Source organism: Lytechinus variegatus, chromosome 9 (assembly GCF_018143015.1).
Source record: "Lytechinus variegatus isolate NC3 chromosome 9, Lvar_3.0, whole genome shotgun sequence".
NCBI lineage: Eukaryota > Metazoa > Echinodermata > Echinoidea > Temnopleuroida > Toxopneustidae > Lytechinus > Lytechinus variegatus.
The window spans coordinates 25808836-25833311 of record NC_054748.1 but is presented as its reverse complement, the minus strand read 5'-3'; the positions used below and the strand labels follow the sequence as shown (position 1 = coordinate 25833311).

The 24476-nt window shown below is 37.1% G+C and overlaps 1 protein-coding gene across 1 annotated transcript; it reads left to right on the top strand.

The window, feature by feature from the left end:
- The first annotated feature begins 3527 nt into the window (after positions 1–3527).
- Positions 3528–19692, top strand: LOC121421903 (ankyrin repeat and BTB/POZ domain-containing protein BTBD11-like). Its single transcript, XM_041616705.1, has 16 exons — positions 3528–3630; positions 4889–5020; positions 5552–5732; positions 6392–6544; positions 7713–7878; positions 8422–8511; positions 9360–9461; positions 10601–10685; positions 11495–11624; positions 12211–12361; positions 12877–13119; positions 13488–13593; positions 14066–14253; positions 16370–16438; positions 18153–18266; positions 18812–19692. Exons 1-16 carry the CDS (start codon positions 3528–3530, stop codon positions 19007–19009), a joined length of 2211 nt encoding a protein of 736 aa, XP_041472639.1. The 3' UTR covers positions 19010–19692.
- Positions 19693–24476: the final 4784 nt, after the last annotated feature.

Sequence of the window (24476 nt, the reverse complement as noted above, 5' to 3'; positions counted from 1 at the left end):
AATAAATGAATGAATGTGTGCCTTGCTCACTCCAAATGTCTCCATTGCTTGAATACCTTATCTGAGAAAACAGTATTTTAAGCTTTAAAATCTTCTGAAGTGTTTCCGGATTAATGTATTTTAATCCTTTTATATAATTATAACAAACTGTGTATGGCACAGCTGCATGCACATTTTCTGTTTATTCATAGAATGCAATTTGTTGCATTATACTCTCAATATGTTCACACTGGTGTTCAAAGGGGAAAATTCTACTAGCTTAAGGCCCTATCTCACCAACGGAGACGTCGCCGCGACAGTCTCCAACTTATCAGTCGCTGCAGTCGCGGAGACGTCTCGGAGACAAAAATGGCTTGCGCTCTCACCAAGGAGACGTCTCGATGGAACGTTTGAAAGATCATACACCTGACTTGGAGCAGGAGGAGGGATATCAGCACGCGTTCAGTCACGTGGTTTCTGAAGTGGGTCAAACAGTGTGAAGAAGTGTCGCGGAGACGTCTCCGCAATGTATTATAATTTTTTTTGGTCTCCAACAGGTCTTCGCGATGTCTCTGAGACGTCTCTGAGACATCGCGGAGATATCGCGGCGACGTCTCAGCAGTCGCGGATATCATTAGTCTCCGAGACGTCGCAGCAACTGATGGAGACTTCTCGGAGACGTCGCGGAGACTAGAAACAGTCTCCAAAAATATTAAACATGTTTAATCTTCTTGCGACTCCTCGGAGACTCTGTAATTTTCATGAGACGTCTCAGAGATGTCGCGGAGACGTCTCTGCAACTAGCAAAATTTGTAGTCGCGAACTAGTCGCGAACTAGTTTCAAGCCCAGTGAGATACCCCCTTAAGTGATTTTGAGACATCTTGGCCTGTATTCTGAAGTCGGGTTTGACTTCTGTGCTAAAATTATGGGAAGCCAAAATGTTTCAAAATCTTGTTTACGTGAATGCTTCTCCCTTTTACTGTGCTCTTTACTAATTATTTATTTGTGAAGACAACTGTCATACTTGTCCTTCCCAGGCAGTAAATAATGTTTTGGGAGTCAAATGAGCTGATACATTAAACCTCTAATGTTATAGATTTATGGAACAACTGGCTTTCCATAGTTAAACCACAACTTAAAACCAGAGTTTAAATTAATCCCGACTTCAGAATACGGGCCCTTGTAATTAAAACCTAAACATTTCCAGATATCTTTCCCTCTCTTTCCTGTCGGAGTGGAGAAGGAAGAATGACTTTAGGAAGAGATAGAAATTCAGTTCTGAAAACTAATCCCCTCCCTTATTCATTTTCTGAATTTGTCAAACATGAAAGTGACATGAAATTGACAAGATGTGAAATATATTCATGCTGCCCGAAGCTGTCAGATTATAAAAAAAAAATGATACATTGGGGGATAGGAGGGTGGGTAATATTATCTGCTGTATACTGCTTGGCGTGTCAAAGCATTTGAAATTATAAAGAATGGGAAAAGGTAATATTATATGCTATATACTGCTCAGTGTGTCAATTTTTTTTTTTAAAGATGAGAATGGAAAATGATACCTGCCAAATACTTTTAGGGTTTTTCTCTTTGACACTTCTTTTTGGAGAAGGAATCCTTTGGAACAAGATAGCTTGTGTGAAAACAGAAAAATCAAAGAAACAGATCAACAAAAGTTTGAGAAAAATCAGACATATAATGAGAAAGTTGTGAGCATTTGAATATTGCGATCACTAATGCTATGGAGATCCTCACATTAGGTGGTTTCAGACCGCCTCGAAGTTCGCCAGTTCCAGGTATTCTCTGATCGGGAAATTTACCCCGATCAGAAAATACCAGGTATTTTGGTAATGTGAAAGCAAACTACGCGTAATATCCCCGAAAGAAAATACCCGCTAAATAGTAGGTACTTGGCGAAATTACGAGAACTTTCGTGGGGATTTGTCCAAGGTCGCAGGTATTTTGGCGATGTGAAAGCAAATTACGGGAAGTTTTAGCCCAGCGTGTCGTTGGGCGCGGCGGCGTGGGTGGCTGCTGGGCTAGTGATTTTGAATTTCGCGCCTTGCCTGCTTATCAGACCATACTGCGCATGCTCGTAACTTCGGGAACTTATCCCGAAGGATGTGTTTCGGGGCGGTGTGAATGCAGGAATAATTAACGGGTATTTTTTAGCCTTAAAAAGTTCTCGTAATTTAACGGGGATTCTTGTGATCGAGGCGGTTTGAAACCGCCTATTGGCGATGCAACGAACATGTGTGATGTCACTTGTGAACAACTCTCCCCACTACTTAAGTATATATTTTACTTAAACTACCTCTTTTATCACATCTTTCAGTAGATCTTGCATTCTTTATAGCAGAGCATGTAATACAGATTTTAAAAGAATACATCATGGATGAAGAGTTTGTATCACCATAAGAAAAATAAAAAAGAGACATTTTGGGGGTATTTTATAGTCCATCAAAGGGAAAGTTGTTCACATGTGACATCACACATCCTTGTCGCATTGCCAATAGGAGGATCTCCATAGCATTAGTGATTGCAATATTCAAATGCTCATAACTTTCTCATTATTTGTCCAATTTTCTCAAACTTTCTTTGTTATTATTCTTTGATTTTTCTGTTTCAACACAATCCAACTTGTTCCAAAGATTTCATTTTCCTTTGATAGCTGATTGTCTAGAAACACGTTTTCTACTTCATCTAAAGAGTAAGTTTAATCATGTCAAAGTGTTTTTGACTTAATGAAACTTTGCTTGATTAGTTTGTTTAGTGGATGGTTATCATGGTTTAACTTTTTTAGAAATATTTTTGTTTTAATTGTTGCTGACAGATGAGAGATGAAGCTGTCTTTTCAATGGAGTTGATTTTGCTCTTAAAGGGTCGCTAGTAGTTTGTAAATTTGCACATGAATTATGAACAGCTTTATGAAACACCATCCTAGAAAGTAAAAAAAGGAACACTGAACTCTGTACAAAGTGAATCTTCATTTATAGGCTTACATAAAATAGGATAAGCTTGATGCATACACCCTTTCAACAAATAATCAGAAGTACTTGTAAATTTTGGGTTTAAAAATATCATTGTAATATCTGTTAATCAACAGGATTGCATGGAAACATATAAGAAGAAAATCATTTTATTTCTTGACCAATACCTTGGTGTGAATGTTATTAAGATGAGGAGGACATGATTTATAATTTTAGTAGGTTTATAGACCTATTACAAGAGTAAATAAATATATAGTGATGCTAAATCCTCAGTAGGTCTTGAGATGTGTCTGGTAAAATTATCGGTGGCATATTTGCTTTTATATATTGTCAGATAAGGAACAATAAAACTGGGAGAAACAACGTCTAGAAAACATTTTCTTGAAAGTAGCTTTTGGAAGTGTCTGCCTGTTAGCTCTCTGGTGTATTTCAAATACCTCTTGACATATTCTGGAACTCTATCCGCCCCTGGGGGCAGGTTTCACCGCCTCCCCTGTACAAAACCCATGGCAGGGACACGCCAAGGGGGGTGTCTTCCATTGGTAGTAAACAACGGCATGATTGACTGGTCAATGGAACTGGGGATTCCAAAACAGCGTCTCAACGTCCAGTTCCTAATGGCAAAATGCCATTGTTTTGACGTTGTTTTTGTCTTGTTTGGTATTTTAGCTTGAGTGTTTTGGAGGTGTTTGTTGTGGCACATGCCAAGATTTTGATTACCGGAGCTTTTGAATGTTAAATGGGCGGTCTCCATGGGTGGATAATGTGATTCCTTGTATATTGATGGTATATCTAATTCTATACTTTGCTTTTCCAATGACATTTCTGCTTCTGCACTGCTTCTTTTTGAATAAAATAAGTCTTGATTTCTTTTCCTCCACCCCATTCATCATTTCATAACATGTACAATGTGTATCGCCTACACCTACATGTATTTCACATATTCTCATTTCCCTCTTTTCAAGAGTATTCAACATGTTCTTTTCGTAATAAAAGTTTAGTTTTCAATATGAGCGTCGTATTGATCTCAATAAACATGGTGATTGTATTCATGATCATGAAAATCAGAGACAGATCACCTAATTCGTCCTCATGACGAATTAAAATTCTAGTCTTTTCTCTTTTCTTTTCATAGTCTTCTTTTTTTCTTTACGTTCTTTTTCTTCCCCTGCCTCTTCTTTCTCCCTTCTCCACTTCTCTGTCTTTCTTTCATCCTCCTTCACCTCTTTCTCCTCCTTCTTCTCCCCTTCCTTCTCTTCCTCCTCCCCCTTCTCCTATTCCTCCTCTCCCTCCTCCTTCTCTTCCTCCTACTTTTCCTCTTTCTACTCCTACTTCTCCTCTCCCTCCTCCTCCTATTCCTCCTCTCCCTTCCTTCTCCTATTCCTTCTTTCCCTCTTCCTCCTCCCCTCTCCTCTTCCTCCTCCTCTTCCTAGCTCCCCCTCCTTCTCCTATTCCTCCTACTTCTCCTCTCCCTCCCTCCTCTTCCTCCCCCTCTTCCTTTTCCTCCTCCTTCTCCTCTTCTTTGTCATTTCCTTCTTCGTCATCTTCTTTCTTGAATTCATTTCTTTCTATTTCTTGTTTGCTACACTTATTTCCTGTCACTTTTTAACATACATAAATAACATATTTGAATGCATTCACAGATATTTTTCTATGATAAAGACACAATAGGCTAAATTCTGCACAGTTTCATTGAATTTTCAAGAGTATTATTAAATACATGAAGCATTATTATGAATGGAAAACAATGTTAAAACAGTCGACATGGTACGTAAACGGTCAAAATAATTTCTTATTTTGATATTTAAGTGACTACTTTAATTGCAATTTACCCTTCTTTATTCATGATTTATTTATTCTTTAAATGTTTTTATTTCATTTAATTGATTTTTTTTATTTTCCTACTTTTCTCCAACAGGTACAGTGATTCTTCCCCATGAAGTTTCAAACAACAGTGGCTGTTCCAACAAACTAGATGACCCCCTTGAGATAAGTCGGTCATTAGAACAAAGTCTCATGGTCACGTGTGTAGGAAGCATTGCAGAGCTTGGTGAGTTTCAGGAGGGGTGAAAACGGGGATTGAAAACAGCCTTTTCTGCTTTAATATGGAGGGTATACTATTTTTATAAATGCTCATAAGGTGGCGCTATACAATATAGAGGGTTAGAGTAGCCATAAGTAAATGCAACTCTTAATTTTTAAAGCCAATTTGTGTCCAGAAAAGTCATATGCATTTGGTGCTACTGTATGTAGATATTGGCATACTGTACATAAATGTTTATATATTAGGAAATAAGATAACAATCTTTTGTACTTTAATATGTAAGTACTTCACTTATAATGCAGACAACCCTTCCCCTTCCGGTCATTGATCCAACACTTTTGTATTCTGTTCATCGGGGGGTCAAAAGCTAGACGGTGTTGAAGACATAGACAATAAAATCATCATTTCATACATATATATTTGTCAGTGCCATGCGGCGGGATGTGATATTGCATTTCAGAACTGGTTGAAAATTTTTGATTGAGTGCATGGGAACACTGATGAGTGGCGTATATATATGTTTGTCTCCCTCTATAGGTGACCTTGTGGACCGTGCAATGCATTTTCACCAGAGTCGCACTCGTACCACTAACTCACCATACAAGACCAATGGAATCACGTGGAGTCCGGATGGTCTTAGAACCCTCTTCCATTTTATGAGCTGCAATCAGTTGGAATACCAGGATGATAGGCCCATCGTTCAACTCACTCCAGAAAGGTGATGGTGGTGATGATGATGATGATGATGATGATGGTGATGATAAGGGATGATGATGATGATGATGATGATGATGTGGTGATGGTGATGATGATGATAAGGGATGATGATGATGGTGATGATGATGATGATGATGATGGTGATGATGATGATGATGATGATGATGGTGATGATGATGATGATGATGATGATGATGATGGTGATGGTGATGATGATGATGATGATGATGATGATGATGGTGATGATGATGATGATGATGATGATGATGATGATGATGGTGATGGTGATGATGATGGTGATGGTGATGGTGATGATGATGATGATGGTGTGATGATGATGACGACGATGATGATGGTGATGGTGATGATGATGATGATGATGATGATAAGGGATGATGATGATGATGATGATAAGGGATGATGATGAAGATGATGATGATGATGGTGATGATGATGGTGATGGTGATGATGGTGATGATTATGAAGCTGGAAAAGGTTGATGGCAGTGATGATCGTAATGATTGTGATGATGTCGATGACGATGATAGCGACGACATGAATGGTGGTGATGATGATGATGATTATCATCGTCATCATTATTATGACGATCCTAGCTCTTTTAATATTTTGAACCTTTTCTGATTTTTCTGTCATCATCAGGCCTTACGTTGTTCTTCCTCCCCTCATGGAGTGGATCAGGGTTGCCAGCACCCACTGTGAACACCGTCTGAGTAGTGTGGTAGACAGCGATGATGTCCGACAGGCTGCAAGGTTACTACTACCAGGCATCGACACACCGGTCAGACCTCTCAGGTACTTACCAAACATGTTAATATTCTCCCGGGGGGGGTGGGATGGCAGTCGAGTATATTGCTGTACACTCGCGTGACCAAGGAATTTCCAAACACCCCCTAAACGAGTTTTTCTCTGTGTGCAAAATAACCCCCCCCCTAAACAAGTTTTTCGCGGACTTTATTTACACATTTTGACCCCTAGACAAGTTGTCGTCAAAATATGACCTCGGGGGAAAAAAAGCATACCCTAAACACGTTTGGCTAGTCTTTTTAAAAAGAGCTTTAGGGAAAAGCATACCCTAAATACGTTGGACCCCGCGATTGACCATTGACCAGTCTTTCAAAACCACCCTTTTTCTTGAAAATCTGTGTTTTTGATACCCTTAACGAGTCCACGCACTGAAAACTGAAAAAAAAACACCCCTTTAAACATGTTTTTTGGCCACGCGTGTGTACAGCAAAATATTTGACTGGCCCCCCTGGGATATTCTCGAGATCAACCTATAAATATTCAAAAGTGCAAGCCTGAAGTTTGATCAGGCCATGTTATAAATCTTTTTGTAAACATTTTACTAATTGCTCTATTTCATAATGGTAATAATGCTACATATGATTTATAAAATGTAGTGTCTTTTCCATTTTGATTTAATGATCAAGGCGCTTAGGGGAGTAGCTGCCTCTGATTATCGGGGCTTATTTTCGTAAGCCTTGAATACCCTTCCGGTAAAGGAGGGTTCCCTGCTAAAAGTGGGGTTTCTAGCAAAAAAACTGGAAAATATTGCTCTGTATAACATTGCTTATTTAGAAAGAGCTATGTTATAGAGAGCACCTGTATATAGGTGGCATCAAATAATTTTTACAATTTGGTTTTAATAAACGTTAATGAAAGTCTGCATATTCTATTCAACCTTCGCTTATCTGATGTTTCGGAAAGCACTTTGTAATATATATATGTAATTTTATTGAAAAACAAGCAAAGTTACACAATGCAGGCTAAAGTTTGTCTTTCTCTTTATACGAAGTATACTCTGTTAATTGGACGGAGTATACCTTTACACAAAATAATTGTTTGAAAGCGTATTTAAATCGTGGTTATTATTATTATCAACATATTCAAGTATAGCTAATATCCATATTCTCCCCTCCCTCACCTTATGTTTTCTCTATCTATATCTATCCACTATTAGAATGGATGAGTCCCTCTGTTCCTCGAGACACCTAGATGCAAGCCAGTCCACGGCTCGTTTCCAGCAGGATCTAGGATTCCGTATGCTGGCCTGCGGGAGAACGGACCTGGTCCCAAACGCTGCTGTTCTGCTAGGACCAGATGGGATTGATACCGTTAGTGAACAGGTGATTAGACCAAGCGTACTAGTCCTAGAACAGAAGAAACTTGGACTTGTTAGATTACATTATGCAGCTTTCATTGTAGACCGACTAAAGCACCTGAAATCAAGAGTTTAACCCTAAAGAAAGACATGGAATTATTTAGAATTCTTTTGAGGTCATTTTCTTATTGAATGTTCCCAAAACATCTTGACTGATTATGCACATCTTATGCTTGAGGGAACCTAAATTTTCAGAACATGTTTTTCTCTTCTTTCTTTCAATTTTTTTAATTCTTCATTTAGTCAAGTAATTCTATAGGTTTTAGCTGTTTAATTGCAACAAGTTGAGAAACATTTTAAATCAGAGCCTAGGATCACCTTTTCCATTCATATAAAAAACAACTTTAGATTAATTTTTGACCAACTTTTATACTGGTAAATCCTGTAGCAACATTCCTAATGTATTAATTGATGTAAGATGAAATGTTGAATCACTGGTTTTGATTCTGTTGTCAAGGTTTTTATCAAACTAAATTTACGTTGGTCCCGCATTGCTGTTTCATTGCAGGGTATGACAGCGTTAATGTTAGCGTGTGCGAGAGGCGACGAAGCAATGGTCCAGATATTATTAGACAATGGTGCTAAACCTAATCTTACCGTGAGTATTGCCTATTGGGTCTATCACAACAGAGAGAGGGGGGGGGGGGGGGGGGGGGGGTGGGGGGCAGGGGTGTTTCACAAAGTTCTTTATAAGTTATGCATATCTGTACACATAACTGGTGGCCTGGGGGTGTCCATGAAGATCTGATTAGGTCATACTTAAAAGGCCAACATGGAGTACTGAAGTGTGGGTCATGAATAAAATGCAGATTTTTTAAAGTTTTTCATTGTGTCTAATAACATATCAAGACGGAGCATGATGAAAGATGATCACAGCACAAATTGGGTAGAAATTGGTTCCATAGATGACTCTGCACTAGGTGGAATTCTCATGAGCATGGTCTTGTGATTAGATATAATTATCATTGTGACTAATTGACTATGGTCGTTGTCACAGCTATAGCTATCACAGCTATTATTACCCAGGCTTTACCTTGAGCTACCATCACCAGCGCTCAGTGCATGCAAGGAATTAATCCTGCCGGGTACCCATTCACGTCACCTGGGTCGAGTGCAGCACAGTGTGGATAAATTTCTTGCTGAAAGAAAACACACCATGGCTAGGATAATCCATGACCCTCTGTTTGAATGGCAAAAGTCAGAACCACTAGACCACGACGCGCCCACTATGGCTGTCATTATTGTTGTTTACATCATTATCTTATTTCTTGACGACTTTGCAAATTCTTATCTCTTGTGACCACATCTCTTCAACTAAAGCAAAACTCGACTTCAATAAACGGTATTGATAACACATACTTTGCATATTCTGGTATGGCATAATACTTCAACTTATGGAAAGTTGACTTATGTAGAGTCTACTTTATATTCTTATTTCCTATGAAGGTCCCAAGTAGTCATCAGAAGTATCCCTGTATCCATCCTACGATCAGACATTGGACAGCTCTATCGTTTGCAGTAGCTCACAGACATACAGCTATAGCTCAGGTATACAGCCTCATCCGTGTTTTTTCCAGTGTATTTTTGTTTCCTTTTCTAGGGCATTTTCAATTGGTTTCCATGTAGCCCTCCCCCCCCCCCCCTTTTTTTTGGCTGCCTTTCAAGCATTATTTTGCCATAGGACCTATCGTTTTGCCTCTACATATTTTCCCATTAATTTTTTTTTTATTTGAAAGCATTTATTCCATTCTTCATAAAAACAAAACAAGGCACATACAAAGTTAACATAAATTACATGGGGAAAATTGCAAATAATACAATGATAAAATCTGGAAAACAGTTGAAAAAGAGTGTACATAATTTATAAATGAATGAGGAGGCAACTAGAAAGGGAAAGTCTTATTAGCGCTGCCACCTTTACAAAAATCTGGAAACTGAATATATATGATATTGTGAAATGCATGATGTAATGAATCCTGAATACCAGATACATGTATAAACATTGAACATAAAAGGGGGAAATACAAATTATAACATAATGATATATATCAACGATATGTCACGATATATATCACGCTATATATTAACGATAATTACTAAAAAGTTGTGCTTCTACATTGTATTTATGTCTTACCCCTGTACTTTATGCCATATTATGATTAAGTTTCGTGCGTTGTAAATTTGTCTTGTCTATATCCATTCAAATAAATGCAGAAAATGCCACAAAAAAAAGATTCACATTGTAAAAAACTGATTGTCAAAACTTATAACAATTTTCATCTTAAACAGTCTTCATCTGAAAGACATATCCAAGGCTGAAATCTCTGCATCAATGTGTTACTTCCCTCACATAGCTTGAAATATAGGTACATGTCACAATGCCTTATGCACTTTTTTCTTCAGTTATTATGAGATATTTTAAGATGTGTACTATCAAAAGATTGAAAATCAGTATAATAATGAAACGTTTTTGTATAGCGCAAAGTACATAAGCAAAGTTGCATGTCTCTAAGCGCTTTTCACAAAAGGAGTGGAGATGGAGGGAGAGCACTGGGTTCTTACATTGTTTACAAAATGGTGAATAAATGTGTTTTCAATCTATTTCTCAACTTTTCGTATAACACTAATACTAAATATGAGAGTCAGTGATTTCATTAATTTATCATTCGTTTCTTTCTTTTGTTCAGTTATTATTAGACGCCGGTGCTAACGTAGAAGGTGCCCCTGGAGAGAATTATACACACTCACCATTACAGCTAGCATCGGCAGCAGGTATTCATTGAATTACCATCTTATATCTTTGTGGGTTTTTTATAATTAAAGTTACAGTTCTGGAAAATGTTGAAGTGTTTGAATCCATCGAAAATTAACAGAAATCCACAACTATCACAGAAACAAACGCCATGAAAAATAGTGAGTCATCTGAAGAAAAGTCTGAGTCTGCTTACTGAAGTGAAATCATTAGTAGATTTTATCCTGAATTTAATCCACAAAGTATGTTCCTTTGACCTCCAAAGATTGGGGGGGGCATTCCTAAAATTTTGTTTGTGTGGAAGGTTGATATCTTGAACAGTTCATGGAATAAAATGAGAATGGCCAAAAATGGGGTCAGATGTACAAGTAAATGGAATTGTCCCCAAATTGCAGTAATAATAATAATAACAATAATAGCCAATTTTTATAAAGCGCTTTTCCCAGAATGGCCCAAAGCGCATTACAGCATATTATTACCCCGGTCATTGGATTCATTTCAATCCCGCACGAAAAGTGCACAATTTCCACTCCCTAGGGAGCATTCCTTGCATTCATCGCAGCCTCATTATGGCGCTGGCAAAATCAAACATACAATATCTTTCGCATCCTACCGGGTACCCATTTAGCACCAGGGTCGAGAGTGGCAAAGTGTGGATTAACGCCTTGCCAACGGACGCTAGACCGCTGTGGGATTCGAACACACAACCCTCTGTTTACAAGGCGAGAGTCAGAACCGCTACACCACGACGCTTCCACCTATGGAAATGGACATCACCTATATCTAATTCCCATTATTTCTCTCTCTCTCTGACCTTTTCTCTTTCCAGGTTACCACGAGCTGGTGTGTCTTCTATTAGATAAGGGAGCAGACCCCTACCTCACAACATTGCATAGAAATGGGATCACCAGTAAAGGACATGGCAACTCATTTGCTCTTGCTGCTGCACATGGCCATAGGTAATAAAACCTTGGGAGCACTCTCAGAAAACAAACAGTCAGTGCCATATTGTTACAAGCTACTGAAATCCTTGCATCTGATTGGCTCAGAGTGAATTTGTCAGTGAAAATTAATGACTATTTTGTTTCATGAAACACTTTCCCAGATGTTCCCAATTTTTCATCAATAAATGTATTAACCTTCATGTTTATATTCATTATATGTCACCCCCCCCCCTTCCAGGAATCATAGTTCTGCCTATTATATCACAAGTTGGTGTTAAATCTCTCAAATTGATCCGTTTAGTCACAATGGGCATTTCCGAAATTTGCTGCAGTATGTGTAAGATAAAATATTAGGTAAAAGTGCATTGCACTGGGTGCTATATTTGGTGAAATACATGTAGCATGGCACTGTGTACTATCTTTGGTAAAAGTATGTTGCACTGGGTACTATCTTTGTTAAAAGTATGTTGCACTGTGTACTATCTTTGGTAAAAGTATGTTGCACTGTGTCCTATCTTTCATGATATAACTTTGTTGTTATGACCCTGACTGCATTTCATAATACTTTCTCGCACTTCCTGTTTTAATCTCCCTTTATTAGAAATATTTTACGTAAGCTTCTAGAACAGCCTCGATTGATCCGATCGTCGGACATCTTATCTCTGGAGGAGATCTTAGCCGAGGGCTCCGATGGGCCAAAGGAACGGAAAGCTAGCAAAGCGAGGAAGAACAAGATTGCACTTATGCTACAGGTATGTAGTCAATTAAGAGCCACATGACTGTATATCACATGGTCCACTAACAAAATTGTGTAGGTCTAAACCACTTTTACTTGACCCATTTGGTATGATATCTTCTACTTCTATGGCGATCCTTGTTAGATCATCTAGCTTGTATCTTGCTAAGTGATTGTAATGTCATATCCATTGAAGGATTAACTGTATCATGCACCCAACAGTATTGTGCTTTCCACTTCAATTAGAAATATATTAAAAGACCAAATATGAAATGAAAAATTTGCCCAATACTGAAGAATTTTTTAAAATTTATTGTTACTTAGGTCTAAAATCACTTTGACTAGACCCATTTGGTCTAGTATCCAAGTTGTCGAGGTCGAAATCACTATAATGGCTAAACACTATTGGTCCTAAGTGGCATAAATGTTGACTGCATTTAGTTGAGGATCCATCTACTCTCAAGTATTCAGTTCTTGATTATTTGATGCCTCTCCAATTCCCAATCTTCTTGCTCTTCCACTGGCCTGCAGGAAGCAATGTACCACAGCTGCGAGCATGGTTTCCTAGACATCGCCATGGAGCTCCGGAGCCTTGGTGTCCCATGGACCTTCCACTGTTGGCTGGAGACCCTTCGGACGGCCAAGTACTTCCATCGGTTGGCCATCATCCAGTGTTTGTTCCGAGACTTTGGATCCATCCCAGTCGAGGACGATTACGAGGAGCTGATCCGGGACGGGCTGCCGCTCATGTTTGAGATCTTCAGGCAGAGTAAGGTACGACAGATTGGCTTTTCACTTATCTCATCTTTGCCCGGAATACAATCCCTTATGATGTAGAAAACTTTAAGGAATGAAAATTAGGAATGATTATGTTTTATCAACCTGTTGTTGGTAAACTTTTTTCCACTCTTGTGGACTTTTCTCAAGTCAGTGATCAGACAGGTAGAACAAGGAAAGCATGCAGGAAAAGCGAAGAATTGCTGCAGTGGTTCAAGCCCCATGTCACATATTTTGAATGATAAGTCAAAGAATGGTTCCATGTATAATAATCATATATGAATGATACATAAAAAAAAATCACTTTTTGGATTAAAAAAAAATTCAATTGCTAATATTGTTTGTTGATTGTTACATCTTTTCAGAATGACCTGGTGAGCAAACAGCTTGCGAACATCTTCCCTCTCCTTATGGGTACGGATAAGATAAGTGACATCCCTACACCAGATGCTATGCATGGGGCAAGGATAGGTAAGCTGGTATCTTTGTATTAGAGAAACCACTTATCAACTACATTTTCAGTTGACAAAGATCAGCATACTAATGGGGCGTCTCAAGAAACTTGTGATCAATTGCAAGTCTATTTTTGTTCTTGAAATCAAGCGTGTGCCTTGCAATTAATTGCAAATTTGCGATCGATTGCTAATCTGCTCCATGAAACAAGGAGTGTAATATGATTTGCTACAGTTAATAGTGATCAATCAACTGTAAAATTGCAACAGAATATTTGCGATTGATTGCAAATATTTTCTTGCAACACCCCCTAAGTAATATTGGGTATTAGCCCAAGTGTGAAGTCGCCCAATCACCAATAAGATCACCTTGATAGAAGACCAAATAGGATTAGTGCAAGTGGTATACCACTGTCTAAGTGAGTGTAAACCATACATGTACATTGTACGTCTCTCTTCCAATGTTATTTCTTTTTGTGTTCTATCTCAAGATCCTCAATACATCAACAACCCTGAGATGTCGGATGTGACCTTCGTGGTGGAAGGTCGTAGGTTCTACGCCCACAAGATCGTCCTGGTGACGGCATCCAAACGCTTTAAGGCCATGCTTTCGGATCGCATGTTGGACCCTCAGAAACCCATCGTGGAGATCACAGAGTTTAGCTATCATATCTTTCAGGTAAGTTGCCATGGTGATCATGGGTGGAGTTACATATTTGGAGGTACAAAAGTAGGTTGACCTTCTTCAGATCCCCCCCCCCAAAAAAAAAAATAATTAAATAAAAAAAAAATAATAAATAAATGAATAATACGAATGAGAATAATAATTATAATAATAATAGATAATAAAATAAATGAATAAAAATGAAAAATACCCAATAATAGTAATATTAATAATAATAAGGGAAGATAAAGGTACATATATATAAATTTGTTTAAAAAAAGAAACACCCCCCCCCCAACACACACATACACAAGTACAACAAAAAAAGAGTTTTAAAAAAGGCAGAATAGAGAAAGAAAATAAATGATATGAAAAAATAATAATTGAGAAGAAACATTAAGTTGATAGGAAAGAAAATAAGCAGGAAAAAACATATGGTAGAAGAAGAAATCAAAAGAAAACAGATTTTAGAGGAGGAAGAGAGAATATTTTAGTTTCTATTCTTAGTGAAACCGTCAAACCAAAAGGGGAAAAAGCCTTGAAAAAAATGCATGAACTTATTGGAACATCAAAACAAAAAAATAAAAGCCTCAAAGGAAGCATGTGATCTCTGTTTTGATCAAATTTCAAGTTTAGCTGCCATTCTTAGAAAACATCAGGGCTCCCGTTATACAAAGAGTTGCGATTGATCCGATCAACCACAACTATGGAAAGCCAGCAACATCTAAATTGCATGTTTTTCAAAATATTTTCTAGATATGTATATTGATACATTCATTGATTTCTTGAAAATTCAGTGTGCTTCTCTTTATTTACAATTGACATTGTGCAAATTTCGTGTAGAAAAATTCTGATATTGATGATGGATTTCCATAGAGTTGAGATTAATTGGTTCAATTGTAACTAGAGTTGAGATTAATTGGATCAATCAAAACTGGAGTTGAGTTTGATTGGATCAATCGTAACAGTTTGTGAGACTAGACCCAGATACGTTGGATAAACTTGATGAAATTCCCTCTTATGTGAAAGTGAAAGTTTCCCTATCACATACTTTTTTATGATACTAGTACATGTACTTCATTGTCATATATCCTATCATGTGATCAGTATTACAGGAACCATTAAGGATATCATGTGTAAATACATGCAGTACAGTCAAGTATGCTGCCTACTATTAACTGGTGGTCATTGTCCAAATTAAGCCTATGGAAATATGTAAAGAATGAGTCAAAAGATCAAATGTGACTGAGCTGTTGAAATTTCCTCGATTTATTTGTTCAATATACTTAATTTTCAATTTATCAATTTTCCGTCCATCCATTGCCTAATTATTACATGTATTCTTGAGTTGAAATATGTCACCGTGTGAGTTTGTATTTCAAGTAAATCAAGTATTAGATTGTATTATTGTTCTCAGTGATGGTAGTGATAGTATGTATATACATTGAAAATGCATATTTATATATTTATAGTGATTAATTTATTACTGACCGGCCTTGTATTACCGAACGTGCGCATTGTACGCGTCAGAAAATAATTTCATACTCTCAAAACTTTGCAACATCCTTCCAAAGGGAACTTGAATAGAAAAATGCTGAAAATGGTCAAAAACACATTTTCATAGTCTTAATATTCTAAAAATGATAAAATATGGTCAAAATAGCTCATCGTTGATTTTGTTGTTTTCTCAAATTTTCCCATATAAAACACACATTCGATGATACGATACCTTTTTCAATTGACCAAAATATTTCACATGCAAAGAGGGGTCTGATTGGAAGCTAATATAGTAAACAAGACAAATGATTTCGGCAAAATTTTTACATATTTATATTTTGTAGGTAATGTGTATTTATGGTGAAACTTTGATGAATTTTATGCGAATAATGTGTTTGATATGATTGAATTCATGAAAAGTGTTCGGTAATACGATCCACTACCATAGTCTGTTTAACTATTCTCTTTTTTCCTCCCTTGCTTCCTCTTGTATGATTCCACTCTGTTTCTCTCTCTTGCTTGTTGTTCTCTTTCTTAATCTTTTCCTCCCTCACCCCCCCCCCCTCTATATTTTTCTTTTCTCTGTGTCACTCTCTCTGTCTCTATGTGTGTGTGTCTCTCTATCCATCTATAGCTTTTGATGCAGTACCTTTATAATGGAAGCACAGAGAATCTTCACGTCAAGCCATCTGAACTTCCCGAGGTGTGTATTCAGCCATATATCACAGCAATATATCAATGCTTCCCTTCAAATGATTTACTTAAAAAAATTGAGAAAGCCATTTACTCCATTTAATTGCACAATAATGAATTTCTGCCTTTTATAAAAAGTCATGCACAGTGGCATATATATGTCATACCTTTGTTATTTTTCAAACTAAATTTGAAAAAAAAAACACTTCACTTTGATTATGATGTTGAGCCATGGGGTTTTCATTTTGACAATATATTCAGTTTTGTCGATGTTCGTGAAATCCGTGGTTTTGATTGGCTGAAAGAAACCAGTCTCTGAATGTTACTATAGTAACACAGAGAAGGAGAGAATGAAAACTTGTCAGCGCTGACTTGCTTCATGAAATGGTTTAAAATTTTAGCCTATTAATTAGCCAGGGTGATGTTGAGTTCCCTCAAATATGTCTGCCTGGTAGCTGACTTGCTTCGTGAAGTGGTTTGAAATTTTAGCCTATTAATTAGCCAGGGTGATGTTGATTTCCCTCAAACATGTCTGCTTGGTGGCTTAGTTAACATAAAGGTTTGTGATTAATCGTCGGGCTGATTTTTAAAATTGATCATTCACAATAATCAATGGAACCAATCATAGAAATCAGTCCTATGGTCAATCGCTAAGTTTAGTGATACAAGGCCGCTTGTGGCCTAGTTTGCATTCCCATTTTGGATCGTCTAATATTGAACTCTCTGCTCAGTGATCAGTTTTATTTTCTAATCTTAGCTTGTTCAATATTGAATGTCCCAGCTATCTTACTGGATCAGCCATAATAGCACTGCTTAATGCACTTTGTCTGAATTTTCCTTGACTGAAAATATCTCTTCTCTCAGTATGTGTACTGAATGTGCACTTGCTTGGGAGGTAATTAATGGAAGTGTTGTCAAATATTTGCTTCTTACTACATGTACAGGAGAAATGTATTTTGGTCGCATGCTCAATATTTTATTCTTTGTTGCCCCATTTTCATTATATCGAGTAGAATCTCATTCCACTGGTTTAGTAGTGACTGCATTACATGTATATTTGCCTTCTGAATTGGGGGTTGTATGCAGTTCATGTTTTAAAATTATGCATAATTGTATGTTCATTGAAAACAGAGCTGCCAAGTAGTACTGTTTATCTGTATTTAGTACTGAAAATAGAGAAGAATACTGATGGTTTCATGCAAAATACTGATTTATTAAATTTCAGTTTGTGTTGTCCTATGGTATTCCTGTGAAAATACTAATTTCCTCACCAAAATAATGATTTTCAGCCTTGAAAATACTGAAATATGGATAAATTTGGTGGTGATTGGTGATTTTTTTTTTACCTGATTGGTAAGAAAGCATGAATGCTTGTAAGCAAGCAACCAGAGGACCGACGGCTTAAGGTCCTCTCCGAAGGACCTGGTACTGAGGATTAATGCCTTACCAAAGGGCACTAGCGCATCAAGTGAGATTCGAACCCGGGTCACCGGAATACGAATCACTTGCTCTACCGACTGAGCTATCGCGCCTTCTTGCTGAAGGAAATTGCGCCATGGCTGGGATTCGAACCCACGACCCTCTGTTTCAAAGTCAGAAGACTATTCCACTGGGCCACAACACTCCACTGGGTGGTCATTTTATTGGATTCTGTTTTAATGTTTAGATTGTTGCCACAACTTACATTTATGTTTAAAATGTTCACCATTCTCTGTTGTCTACAGTTACTGGCAGCTGCTAATCATTTTGTATTGACCGGTCTTCAGCTTCACTGCGAGAGGTTACTGAGCATTGATCTCGCCTGGGATAATGCTACAACAGTCTACAGACAAGCCAGAGTAAGTATTTAATTTGATACCGTCGAATGACAATAGATTTCCCCCCCCCACGGACAAGCCCCTGTAAATATAGACAAGCAGGGTACGCACCTAAGATGATTATGTTATTCTGACCCAGCTCCCCAACCCCCCACGAATACTTGGGGATAAGGGGGACAATATACACCCCTTCCCCAAGTATGATTTTATTCTTTTTTGTAATCCACATTTCTAGACTAAGCTACTTATACCTGCTTGTATGTGGCTGTTATCCTTCCAAGGGTTTCTCTGATTTTATGCAATAAGAAAAACAACCAAACATCAATTTAAAACTCTTACGAGTACCATGGTCAATTCATTTAAAAAAACTCATTAACAGGGATGTACTTGAGGCCACATTTTGATGGCATTTGCCTCAGCACAAGTCGTATTCAAATTCTTTTGGGAAAAGGTTTATCTAACGACCTCGTAATTCAGAATTAACGGCTTTGACTACATCCCTGCTGGTTTATTATAACTGGTCTCTCAACAAAATATTTTCCTATCTGTTTTTTATTTCTGTCCAGTTATATGGAGCCGAGTCTCTTTTGGAATATTGCCACTGGTTCTTCCTGCTGAACATGCCAGAACTCCTTGCCAAGAATGAAACTTTCAAGAAACTCATCTTCCCTCCGAAGCAACATCCTTATGACCTACCGAGCATGCTTCAGGATACTCTGGCTAAACAGATCTTCAACCGCTTCACGAAACAGACGACTGTCTGACCAAAGATTCTGAGAAACTCTTTTTTGTATCATTCCCTCAAAGCAGCCCTCCTTACCTCCTAACAAACTTGACCTACCTAGCTTGGTCTAAGAAACTCTGGCTGGACAAATCTTTAATTGCTTCACCAGATAAACACAATCATCTGAAACAAGATGTCAAGATACCCTTCTTTACATTGTTCCTGAAGTAACATCCTGACTATAGACCAGTATCCTCCGATGTACCCTGGCTAATTAGATTTACCAAGAAAACGACTGTCTGACCAAGATTTCAGGAAAAGTTCCTTTGTATTTTTCCCCCTATCTACCCAGTTGGCTCCAGGCTTCATTAGTTACATAGACATTCAACCAATTTACCAAGCAGACAACTTTCTCTAATACAAGATTTTGAGTAACTTGTCTTTGCATCTATCCTCGAAAGCAATATCCTTATTAGAAGTAAGCAGCCTTCTCCTAGTTATAAAGATCTTCAACAACTTCACTAAACAATCAACTCTCTGATACCAGATTTGGGGAAACTCATTCTTCAGAAGTGACAGCCTTAGAAAAAACCCTTGTGCTCCAAGGTATCCTGGCGGAACAGATCCTCAACAACAGCTTAACTAGACAAAGAACTGTCTGACCAAAGAGTTTGAGAAAGTCATCTTTACATCTATCCCAAAGCAACAGCTATAGGGCTCAATGCTCACACTCCAAAATTCCCTGCAAAACAGATCTCAGATTGATTCACCAAGTAAACCATCGTCTGATCCAAGATTTTTGAAAACTCTTCTTTGGCCTGCCAATTACATGCAAATATTGTGGATGCAACTTCCTCCTCAGTTTCTGTTGAATGCTCATAAGACTTAGCAAATGCATTGATCTTGGAGTGAAGATGTGCAGGTCACATTTTTCCAAATGCATGGGGTACGTAATGCATTGCCATGGTTACATCATATGATGGCAATAAATCAGGGAGAAAATCTTTTGAGCAAACTAACTACTTTCTCAGGTTTTGCCCAGTGCTCATGAGATTTTGAACACACATTGGTCTATAATGAGTGAAGACACATATTTTCACATGCCAGGTATTTCTTTAGCTTGTTGATGGGGGGTATTAATCACCATCAGTAATATTTTTCATCTTCTGGGAAACTTTTTTAGTTTAACTTTGTTTATCTTGATTTTGCTTTTTCAACAAATTAATTATTTAATGCTGATAGTGTTATCTTGTACATAGAGCTATTTATTTATTCAAGTTAATAATTTTGATTCATTTTATTTATCTTCCTATTTATTATCTTCTGTATTTCTGCATTTCTCATTGACAAGGGAAAATATTGTCCTGGTTTTGTATTAGTTCCACCATTCAATGGTATAGTGTGTTCAGAATATGCATTATGAATTTGTTGTAATTGATACTATGCACATGACTGCACATATCTAATTCAACTCTTTCATATCCATATTCTCCCATCCTCCCCCCCCCCCCCTTCCCTCTCTCTCTCTCTTCCGTCATACATCATTATCCCCAAATCAGGGGCCCGTCTTACAAAGACTTACAATTGATCCAATCAATCGTAATTCTATGGAAATCCGTCAGTGTCATAATTTTTTTCTATAGGAAATGTGCAAAATGTCCTTTGTAAACAAATGAGAACACACCAAACTGACAAGTCAATGAATTTATGGATATACATTTGTATCTAGAAAAAAATTGAGCAAACATGGATTGCATCTGTTGACTTTGCTGGCTTTCCATAGTTGCGATTGATTGGATCAATCGTAACTATTTGTAAGATGCGGCCCTATGCTACTCAAACTTGAGAAAGCAATACTTGACAGGCATATTTTATTGCTTTGATTGAGTATAATGCTTTGCTAAGTCATGTCCCGACTACTGAATATTCCCATTTAAGCTTATCTCAAGTATTTGCAACAAGCATTATGCCAAAGGACAGTGTGTAATAAAGGCTAATAATGAACGAATGGTGGTTTAGGTAGAGTAAAAACAACTTCAGTGTTTTTCTTTTAGTGATTTTTGACAATTTGAGGCAAATTCATTGCCTGAAGCATAAGTACTCTGTCCACATTTTATCATTTCCAGGGATGATATATATATTCAGTTGGTGTGCAAGTAGTCACTTTACTTTTCAGATAGTTTAACCGATAATAGATGAAGTTTATTCAACAATTTACCCATTTATGATGTACTAACGTAATATTATGCATTCTTTGGTGCTTCAAATTCACAATGTTTTCATATTATTTCATGTGGTGCAGCCCTAGGCTTGGTGAAATCTGGATTTCAATTTAATTCCAACGTTGACTTGATATTTGATATATTTCAGTCGTAGACTCACTAAATCGTCATATTTCTATTTTGTTTCTGTTCATTTCATTTTATTTGTTTCCACAAATCTTCTTAGAACAACATACAACTCATTTGTAAGTAGCAGAATAATTAGAATTCAAATGCAAAGTGCAAATAAGAACAATTGCATCCCAAGCTTCAAAGTGTGGGCGCCTAAAAGTGAAGTATTGCTTGTTGTGAATAGGCCCTTAGCAAGTCATGTGTTATGGATTGGTAAGTAAAGTAATGGAAGATAAAAAGGACCGAGCTCTGAAAAATAGCAGAACTGGACAAGGATGAATGAGGGGGACAGGCAGATTACATACAGGACGAGGAAGTATAACAAGAGTATAAAGACCTGTCTACTATCTGTTATTCAAATTAACCAATGATTGTAGTTAATACAAATCTGATTTGTTCCTGTTATGTACATGTACAGATATATCAGTGACTATATGCTTGTCTGTAAAGTCTGGGTTTTACAAACGTTTTGCGAGGATGCGAGTGACAAAAAGTGACCAAGTCCAACATTTGTTTTGAGGATGCGAGTGACAAAAAGTGACCAAGTCCAACATTTGCATTTTTCATCTACTTGCAAGAATTGCCTTTTGCTTGTTAGTAGTTTTAAGATTTATTTGCAAACAAAAAGCGACTCTGAGTGATGTCCATGTACGATTTGTGAACCTTCCAAAACTTAGTGCACATTTTGTGAATATTTTGCGCTTTTTTGTGTGATTGTTGGACTTTGCCAAATTCACTTTCTTGCATAACCTTCATTGAATGTTTGTGAACCTTTTCAAACCCGGGTGGGTGTTTCATAAAGCTGACCGTATATTTACGAAAGACTGGAATATGTTTTGCGGTGCTAAGTCGGCTACCAGTCCTGCGTAAAGTCATGCGTTATTTATGAAGTTTTATGAAACTCCCACCCGGCGTATAGAGCGATCTGCAGCTGTATATAATTGTTTAAATGACAGAGGTGTTATTGACTGAAATTCATTAGAACGTTGTTTGTTGTTCGTTTATGACTTGTTATATAAAATTCAATTATCAGAAAAAGAGGAACTGACTTGTCGATATTCAATTTGTTGGAGATTGGTTGATTATGCTATCGCTCATATTTTCCAAGACCCCTCCCCCTCATATATGCTGGCTCAATATCTAAATGATTAATATTTTAAAACTAATATTTGAAAAATATTTGCATTGTTTATGATTCTTTTAGGGTCAAGGTCCTGTTTGATTTGTGCTGGAATGTCGAACTGCTGGGCAGTTTGTAAATCATGAATTTGTCTTTATGAATGTTGCATAAATGAAGTGTACTTTGGTGTGTAAATATATGACATTACAGAGTAAATATTGATATTGTATAAAATTGGAAGGAAAAACATACAGTGAAATGGTGCCAAATAGTATGTTGTATTGTAAAAAGAATATCTGTTTGATTGATGTGAGTATTGTCATGTCTCACAAAATTAATTGACAGCGATTATTTTTCAGTATGTGAAATGTAACAAGTCTATGGTAGTCCTTGTCTTACAAATAGTGTGATTGATCCAATCAATCACATCTATGACGAGCTACTACCCCATCAATCCGTATGTTCTTTCAAATAATGTCCCCTAAATACAACAAAACACTTGTTTCTGCATTCCTTTTTCTTGTATTATCAAACTCTCCATTGAAACATGGACAATTTAATTAAGGTCTCAAAATTGTTACCTTCTCAATAAAGGATATAAAAAAGGAGTTCAAATCGAACTTTAGTATTTTCATCTGTTAGATAGTAGTAATCAGCTTATCAATGAGGTCCTGTGTTCACCTCATATACATCTCATTAACCTATTAATGATATAGGAGTATAAAACAGTGAACAGAACAGAGCTTCTGATTGGCTTGTGGTTTGATTAATTCTTAAGCATTTTCACCAGATATTTCATATTTTGTTTTTGTTTAATAATAATCATTATTGACTGAATGACCAAAAATAATTGGTTTGATAATAATTAATCCTAGTATAAAAGTCTCAAGGACCATGGTGTATAGCATACATGTAACGTTTTGAAACTGACAAGGAGAGAAATTGTTCTTTCTGCGTAATTCTTACAAGTTCGTGGATATTTTTTAGCCTAAACAACTCATACAAATGATTTCCCATTTAGCACAGAAAAAAATGATATCATATAGTACTATAGTGTTAGCACGGAAAGGGTTCATCTATTTTGTGGGATGACATATTTTTTCCAGCCTTTCAAGTGAAACATTCCAAAACAGGTAAAATTTCATCATTGTGGAAAAATGTTTTCTTATACTAGAAGTATTCAATCCTCATACTTCCCATCTGTACACACTTTAAAATATGCATTTTTGTGTTAACTCTTGAAAACATGTCATGCTCACCAGCCAACTTAAGTTAATTTCTTATTATCTTGGTGGTACCCTCAACTTTTGGCACTTCATTAATTCTTCGACGCATCCTAATAAACTTGTTACCATCACTTGCAGGCAGTTTATTCTGTTTTCAATCTTGTGACCTGGCGCCTGTATCATATATCCGAGTAAATGATCGGTGGGCCAATATTTACGATTTGATCAGACACAGTAATCATTGCAATCAATCATAGTAATCATCTCTACGATCAATCGCTAAACTTCATGATAACAGGCCTAGAACTTAAGTTTATCTTTAACAATGGCTGTATATCACAGTCTACTGCTGGAAAGAATTCATTTTGTCCCACAGTGTTTTCACAGTGTGAATCACATTTTCACATAATATGTTATGTTAACACACTGTGAAAACTCACACTGTCAGAGTGTCCACAGTGTAAACTTATCCTCACACTTAATATGAGCATTTTAACAGTGTGGAATATATTTCACATAGTCCATTATGTAAGCACACTGTGAACAATCGCTGTTGAATAAGAGTATTTGTAAAGTGTGAATTACATTTTACATAGTGTATTATAGCGTGGACCTACAAGGGCTATGATTATGGGAACACACTGAGCACTCACACCACTTAATTGCACACAGTGTGAAATATCTTCACATTGTTGAATTTGAGCATTTTAACAGTGTGGATCACATTTTCATGGGTATCCACATGAAGATCAAGTCCCCAATGTGAAC